The 8,716-nt window shown below is 39.9% G+C and overlaps 1 protein-coding gene across 1 annotated transcript in view; it reads left to right on the top strand.

The window, feature by feature from the left end:
• Nucleotides 1–8,716, top strand: part of SNX9 (sorting nexin 9) — a 67,676-nt gene that overhangs the window by 4,186 nt on the left and 54,774 nt on the right. The window contains exons 5-6 of the mRNA XM_019548625.1: nucleotides 2,758–2,832; nucleotides 4,079–4,201. Coding sequence (XP_019404170.1) covers nucleotides 2,758–2,832; nucleotides 4,079–4,201 — 198 coding nt within the window. The remainder of the gene's footprint in view (nucleotides 1–2,757; nucleotides 2,833–4,078; nucleotides 4,202–8,716) is intronic.

Genomic DNA, 8,716 nt, shown 5'->3' with positions numbered 1-8,716 from the left:
GTGTCTGGGGGGCTTCGGGGGAGTAGGGGTGCAGCGGGCTTCACCCGCACGTCTCTCACCGCTCCAGAGCCTAACTGAGCTTTCTTGGTCAAAAAGACTCTTCCTTTTGCTCTTAATATGGTACTTCTGGTTCTCATACGGAAATGTAGTTTCATTTATATAGGGCTGCCTACAGACATATAGGGGATGCGCTCTAACTCATGGCTCTTTATATAAAGCACCGTGAGTTCGAGCCCTCTCCCCTTCCCCCCCACCTCATTTGCGTATTTGGGGGGGGTGGGGGGCAGAGAATTGAGCCTGGTTGCAGCGGCTGGGGCATGCCAGCCACCTCCAAGAAAACTGCTTGACTGCCCCTTCCCCACCTCCCAGCTCTGGGGTTGTTAGTAGGGGAGGGAGAGAAGGATGTAGCACATCTGCTGTGGACGGGGCTTTGCTTGGCGAGAGATGGAGGGGAGCAGGGTGAAACAGCCCCCTCACCTCACGCCCCCCTCCCCCCCCCCTCCAAGCTACCCTGCTGGGGTACTGAGGGAGCCGGCTGGATCACTTGAGGCAAGGAGTCTGTTCCACCCCTCCCAGCCCCACTCCAGCTCAGGCCAGGGCAAAGCAGCCAGTAGCTGCTGCTGCCATTCTCAGGAGGCCTGGTGAAGCGGGGGCGGGTTGGAACAGCTCCTTCGCTTTGTGGGCATGGCCCAGCTCCCAGTACCCCAGCTGGGTTATTGGGGAGGGGAGGGGGGGCAAGAGGTGAAAGAGCTCTGTTCCACCCCTGTGCCCACCCTCCAGATCTCCAGCCAGGGAAAGCTCAGTCAACAGCTCCTTGCTGCTGCTTTTCCCCTCCCCTCTGCTGAGAGCCTGGTGGGCAGGGCTGGGTTGTCGCTCTATTAAGTCACCAGCCCAGCCCTGTTCCTGCAGGAAAAAATTAAGTCCAAGTTCCCTAAGGCACTCTGCTTTAGAGTGCCCTTGTTTAATACCTGATGTGATGAGTCTTAACTTTTTGTATGATCGGCTATTTTAAAAGCGCTCTGCAGCAGTGCACATGTTATGGTCACAGCTGTAGATCACTTTCAGGGGCCTGATAATGCAAAAAATGTAGCTTGCATAAGTGCTCTAAGTACCTATCTTGCTTTTGTCACAAAAGGTCACTGTATGGTTTTGTACCTTGATTCAGTAAAGCATTAAAGCATGTGTAATTCTTGTTGGACCTTAAGTATCTAATTAAGAATAGTATGGAACTTAAGTATCTACTTAACTTTAAGCACTTAATGGAATCAGCTCCTTGGTAAAGATCAGGGCGTTCATGAGCAGCAGTAACACTACAGATAATTGACCACTTGCTTGATAAATGTAATCATTACATGAAACTGTAGGCAAACATCTCTAACTTTTTGCCCACAGTTAAGTTAAAGCTAACTAGTTTTATTAATATGGCCCAAACTGTAGCATGTGCAGATTCTGGGAACTTTCTGAAAACTGTTTAATTAGTTCACATTGAATCATCAGTAATTTCTTAACAAGGATATCATGCAATGTTAGCACTGTTAGGTATGTCAATATCTAGAAGTTATTTGAAATCTGGGTTTATCTTGTGAATTACAGTTTGTTGTATCTGTTGTGGTTGTTTTCGCAGCAGAATAAATGCTGTTTTTCTGTCTTTAAAAAAAGTAAAAAAATGAAGCAAACCTTATTTTTAGAATGGAATGCTGTTAAATTTTCAAGTTGGGGGTCTCGGATCTAAAAAGGTTGAAAACCATTGGAATATGTGATTTGTGCTTAAGCATTAGTAAGCACAATTTAAAATCAAGCTCCTTCAAAATCCTTTAAACAATTTTTGAAGGCAGTTTGGATGTTTTGAAGTTCAAAATTTAGCAGGTGGTGGTTTGCATACACCAGACTAATTACCCACTGTTAATTATCTCATTACACATCTGGGTGTTTGAGACATTTTGTTAAAATTAAATCAGTTTATTCCAGGTCATTTTATCCTGGCATTTGTCTTAACCAACTTTGGTAAAGGCCTGCGAAGCCTTTAAGTGTTTTATTATTTAGTGTCTTGTATTAGTGTGTCTTGTAGTTAAGAGTGAGTTTTATGTCCCATTGTGTTTTAGGCACTATACAAACAGATAGGACAGAGGCTGTTGGAGGTAGAAAGTACTAAACAAATAGACAAGGAAATAAAGGAAGCATTTTCCTTTTAGCCATAATGTTGTCCTCTTCCTGCAACTAGCTCCATTTGCTGACACAAGGAGAGATTCTACAATTAATATAATTGCCTGGATCCCTAATTTATTCCCTGAGTGTTGCCCATCCAGTGTACTGAGTAAGGGGGATTCCTGTAGAAGCACGATATGATCCTATAATTACTGTTAAGGTATATGTGTGAAAGGGGGTTGAATTAAAGTTAAAGAAGCAACTTAAACATTTTCAGGTGCTGAAAAACTTGATTGTTTTAGGGATTTTTTTGTTTTGCTCTGGGTTTGTTTTTTTATCTAACTTTACAGTTTTGAAGGCTGTGAAACCTCACAACAGCCCTGTGAGATGGGCATTATTAATACTTTACTATCTTCCATTTTTAATGAAGAAATTGAGGCTCAAAAAAATCCATACTCCATTTGTCCAAAGTCGCATGGTTGCATCTTGAATCCTATTACCAAATAGTGGCTGCGACACCTTTCTGTGTCAGTTTGTATTAAACCGTGCTATAAAATTCATTTTTAGCAAAAGCTTTCTTATGTGGCTTTTATTATTATTTTTTTCCTTCAGGATGTAGGTGGAGGCTGGCTGGAAGCAAAAAATAGCCAAGGAGAGAGAGGACTTGTACCAACGGATTATGTTGAAGTAAGTTGAAACTAAATGATACATAAACCCTATTAAAACAGAACTTTCTCCATGTTTTGATTCATTAATGTTGGTCATTTTTTAAAATCTAACTTTCTAGACTGGAGGCCTGATTTAAACATGGCACTACTTCAGTTCGACTAAAATAAATGCTGATACTTTCTTAAAAAGAGGCTTTTCCTTCTGAGCAGTATTCTGGCACTGCCCCTGTCTTGGGGTCCTTATGTATTCTCTTCCTGTTGTAAATTCTCTGTCTAGCATCCCCTCCTGGGAGCTGAAACCCATAGTCCAACTCAGTTCCAAAGAACTGCTGCTGACTTCAGACCTTGTGCTACTGCCTTCCATAGCTTAAACACATTCTGCATCCCAGAATCATGCCAAATATGAGCCTTTGTGTTTACAGTTCTTGAATCCCATGTTGCCTCAAAGCCCAGAAGCACATAGACATAGACGTACTTTTTTTTGCACAGTGTCTGGACACCTCATTCTCTTGTTTAAAAGATATATAAAATACAGACCACCTCGTAAACTCTAAAGTTTGGGATGCTGTGCTCTGTCCTTTGGGTCTTTAGGCGAACTCAAGACTTGTATACTTGGACCTTGATCAGTTTAGTAACTAAGATGGGCTCTTCCTGCTGCAAAAGCCTGTACATCTCTCTCCCTCTGCCCAAATACCCCTTCCCACTGTGTGGGTCTTTTGCCTTCTGTGAATCTTTGTCTTCTTTTGTCACCTGGGTTCAAGAACTTTAATCTCTAGACACTGGTCTCAGTTTAGCAAACTGTCCCAAGCTGCTTATCATGAAAACATGGTGGTTGAATTCTAACTTGTTCCTGATCAGGCAGGAAATATGACCTAGCTCTGGCAGCCCATGACCAGTTACTGCCTGATGTACCGGTATTTGGTGATGCATCAGTTTTCATACTATGAACCAAGTTTTGCAAATTATACAGATAAATGCTCTAGATTCATTTCATGTCACATGGAGATCCTCTCCAAAGCCATTCAAAACAATGGACCATACTTCTCATCAATATCTGAATTTGATGCATCATTGAATTTGGGAGGTATATACAATACCCTGAATGTGTTGGCTTGACTTTTTTTTTTAGTGTGTTCTTTTAAAGATCAGATTGTATCGGTGCATTTTAAAAGCCTTCAAGTCTATTAGAACAAATAAGGTGATAGCATGTAATTTAATTCGTGTAAGAGGGACAAATACCTTAAAATAGGTTTCTTTATTTTCAGATTCTTCCTGAAAGTGCAAAAGATGGATTCACTTGTGGCAATTCAACAGCTGACCAAGCCTTTTTTGATTCCCTTTCCTCAAACACAGCTAAAGTCAACTCTGCTGATAAAAGCAATAACCAGGTAGCCTTCAGTTTCCTCTTGGTATGGTAGGCATGGCATTAAGCAACATTTTGTTTAATATTAACAATCAGCTTACTTGTTCAGCTTGCATAGTTCAGAATGGCTTCTGCAGGAAAAACGAGCATTGTGCTGAACATTTTAGAAATGGAAAAAATAAGCAATTTTGTTTTTTTGAATAAAGTAGAACCATGTAGTTCTTCATTTAATATAGTGAAAATAAAAACCCCTCTGCTGCCTCTTTCTTCTTCAATCTTGTGTAAATCTAGTAACTATATAAGCAACATCAGTTGCTTGTAGAATTACTACTAAAATATGATGTTCTGACTCATGTGAAATCTACCTCTCTCTGACTTTTTTGTAAATTGCCATGCAAGTAGACACTCACAGAAACAAAAATAAACTAACAACAAATAAACTTGTCAATTGCTTTGTTGACATGAAAGGAGGGGCTAGTGACAGCATTCTGTCCTCTTAGCAGTTCGAGTGGAGGAGGGGCTGATCTTACCAATTTAGAATTGCTCTGTACTTTGCTGGTGGAGTACACCTCCTTTTATGTTTTGATTGGTCTTTAGCTGGTACATTTTAGGTTTCTGGCTAACAAGGGTGTAGTGAATCTTGTAGTAGTAGTAGTAGATCTTAACTCTAATACTGAAAAAAAACCACAAAAAACAAAAACCCTAAAGTCTACAAGATAACAAGCTAATACAGTTTGTAGAGAGAACCTTTCACATGTCCAAATCCTAGAAACAGTTCCACTCTTTTAAAGTCCAGAGGTCAACATCAGGGTAAAATTGCTATTTCCAGCGAGTGAAGCTGTGCAAAGGTCCTGCATACTGGAAAGCAAATACTTCGCTTATCTAAATAGACAGCGAGGAGCATAATTCATGAAAAGCTTCAAAGAGGGGTTTTAGCTTTGTTTTAATTTCTGTTAAAGGACTTTAAAATGGAATGTGACATCTCTTACAAAAGTGTACCTAGAGATTTAACTGCGAATTAATCTGATGGCTCTTGCTTTTTGACATGGACTTTTTTTTAAGCATCCTTGCATATCCAGCAGGACCTCTCCAAGGCTAACATGGGAAAATTATTACCTGTCTACAAATATAATGGTCTAATGGGACTGTCCTAATGAGTATCACTCACTCTATTAGTTAGCAGCAGTGACTTTTGTATTTACTTTCAGATCACTGATGGAAGTATTGAATATCACTGAGTCTAGTGCTAATCTTTGCAGAACTGCACAAAAAGTCCCTCCTTACCTATTTTGTATTTCCCTATTGACAACTGCCTTTTGAGGTTTCAATCAGTTCTTTAATCCATTTAACATTTGTTTTTATTGATATTCTGTAGTGCTATTTTTAATTGCAGTACCACATGGTGTTAAGTCAAATGGCTTGTGGAAGTCATTGCTGTTAACTTAATTAAATGATTAAATCAGGTTTTTTTTAAAGACCCGTCTTCCAGAAAATACAATGACTGGTGTTAATTATTTTTGTTTTTCAGTTTTTTGTTGCTGGATTCTTGTATCAGCTTTTGCATCACTTTGCTTGGGACTGTTTTCTGGCTTTTAGACTTCTTGGTGCTAATGACTGCCCAGACAACCATTATGGCAACATGCAATTGCCTTAGCAGCACAGATGACTAAACACTCTGCTTTTCTGCTCAGCTCTATTGTCTTTCTAATTCAATATGTAGGTAGTTTCAAAGTCCTCCAGGGGGTTGGCCCAAAGTATTGATGGGGAATTCTCTCACCACAGTAGCCTGTCTTACCAAAGTTTATTTTATTTTACTAGAATAATTGCATCTGTTTTTAAAATTGTAAGAGTCTTGGGGCAGGGGTGAGGAGCAGGGATTCTGAAGAACGAAGTGTCTCTGTTTAACTTTAATCCTGTTTAATCAAAATAGGACTGCTTGTATTAACTTTATATAGGCAGTTTACCCAATAATACACTGAACTGGGAAATAACTGATGATTGCTCCTTTGACTTATTCTTTTGAGTAGCAAGAAATTATATCTAGTTATATAGATATAGATGCACAGAGTCTACATTTTAGAAGATTGTTAGTAGAGCCAAAATATTTGGTACATTTATCCAGACACAAAATAATTAGTCTCTACTTCGAAAGCATTGCAATATTAGTGAAATGAACATGAAACTTAAAAAAAGCTTAGTGAATGATCAGAATACCATTAAGTTGTTGAATTGTGAACAGTTTGATAAATTTGATTTGGTAGATCTGAATAGAGAATACCATTCGTGAATAAGTGGAATAATTTGGCTATATCCATTGGGTGCTATAGTGAATTGAAGTGGTGATATTTGCAACAATTGGAGATCACTGTAGGGTCTTAAGTGTAGCTTTGTAAGAGCTGAAATGCAATGGTGCGTGCAGTACTACAGCAAAAAAACCAGGATTTTTAAATTATGGCATTTTGGGCAATCTTCTGTGGGTGTTTTTTTTTGGGTTTTTTTTTTTTTGTAATGGCTGTTTTTACAAGACTTGCTAAGTGGGCATGATACTTTATTATTATTACTACTGTAATCAAGAAAACAGAATTTCTTTAATACGCATGAAAAGTCACTTACAGTAACATGGTTCCATATGAGATACAGGTAGTATGAACTCAAAGGAACACTGATTAAATTCGTGATTGTCGACTGTCCTCCCAGATCAGAGAAAAGTTGTTTTTTTGGTGCCGTGCACAGTCTTCCAGAATTTAAAAAAAAAAAAAAATCAAGTCTCTTGACAGAAGTGGGAGGAAGCCTTTCTTTTCCCTGTTTCTTTCTGCATGGGATCTGTACCCTTTCTGTCATAAGAAAGGATCAGTAACTTGGCCGCTACTATACTTGATGTCTGTCCTTTTCACATCCTGTGAAAATGAAAATAAATGTCTCAGCTAGTCTGAACCTCTTCTGAAAGAATGAGGAGTGCTTAAGGACAATCTGGTGCTTTCTTCCCTTTCTGCATCCCTGGGAGTCCTTGAATCAAATGTAATCTTGGGTCCTGCAATAAACTTGGTTGTGTCCACCTGAAGTGCTAAACTCTTCAGGAAAAGAACATTTTGGCTTTCAGGGGGGCAAAGCTCCAGTACTGAGGGTAAATTGATTTATATGCATCTTTAAAAAAAAGAAAGGGGGGAAAAAAAAGTTAGTTGCTAGCCTCCCTAACTTAAAAAAAAAATGAAAATGCCCTTGCATTGCTGTCACGTCACAAATGCTGGAAGGAAAACAAAGTGTGTAATTTTTTTAAATCTTGAGTTTTAAGACCCAATTTACTAACTTTGTGTTACTGAGATTTGTAATAGAGCAGTGCTCAGAGAGGCAATAATGCTTTCAGGTAGGGACTACCCAACTCTGCCTGGTCACTTTTTTTTAGATAAGTAGGCAAGCAGATTTGTTAAGCTTTTCATCCAGTGATTTGCTTTGAGATATCGAAAAGTGCCTCCGGGTGGCTTTATGAGGACTTGGTGTTTGAACAACGCATTATCAAACTATGGCTTTTTGCCATGGTTTGGTGGCAGTATTGAAGTGAATGTCGCCCCACTCAATAGTAGGGAAGCATGAGGACCAGAAAGCCAGCAACAAGGTAGAATAGTCAATGTCAATACGTCCTTTGGCACCTGAAGGAGAGCTATAAGGGCATAAGGGTTAATAATGTGGTCAACCATCTGAGCTTGAGCACCGCAGCTGCCCCAAGAGTGCATGCTATGACTTGGTGATAACACTATATACCAGTGACCTTGCTGAAGAGAGAGAACTTCTGTCTAGGACTTGGGCCAGTCTCCCACCTTTTTTCTTCCCCAATCCTTCCAGCTTTCCAGAAATAGAGATGTTGGACAGGGCTCCCAGCTACCCTGCTGCTTTAAAGGGACTTTATCAGTTCAAATGACACTGTCTGAAATGGTTAACATCTCCTGCCAGTAAAACCAAAAACCTAAAATTGTAACTGTAAAACCCACTAGAGAAAATGACACATCTTGTCTGCTGAACAGCATGTTTTTTTTGTAGTGTCCATTCCATTCTTCTGTATAGCAGTTGGGGTTTTTTTCTTGTTTGTGTGGATTTTTTTCTCTGCAAAAAGAAACACGTACTTTAAATAGGAAACATGTACTTTTAAATAGGTGTGATTGTGAAAGCGCACGAATAGGCAGGTGGCTTGTGGGCAGAATATCTGAAACTTCTTCTAACTTGTTTTCCTTTAACTGACTAGATTTCAAGTTTATGATGCGTAGGGTTACCATATTTCCAGTCTCAAAAAAGAGGACCCCTGAGGTAGGGGGTAATGAGTGGGGGGGTCAGTGATATGCCCATGCTTTGCCTCTTCCCCTCACTCCCAAGCTACAGTCCCCTGTCCCCCAGACCACGCTGGTGCTTCATAGACTTCATAGACATTAGGGCTGGAAGGGACCTCGGGAGATCATTGAGTCCAGCCCCCTGCCCAAAGGGCAGGAAGTCAGCTGGGGTCATAGGATCCCAGCAAGATAAGCATCCAATTTACTCCTGAAGATGTTCA

This window comes from Crocodylus porosus, unplaced genomic scaffold (assembly GCF_001723895.1).
Source record: "Crocodylus porosus isolate Cpor-Errol unplaced genomic scaffold, CroPor_comp1, whole genome shotgun sequence".
In the NCBI taxonomy this organism is placed as follows: Eukaryota; Metazoa; Chordata; order Crocodylia; family Crocodylidae; genus Crocodylus; species Crocodylus porosus.
Note: the sequence above shows the minus strand (reverse complement) of the source record. Positions and strands in the feature narration are given on the sequence as shown.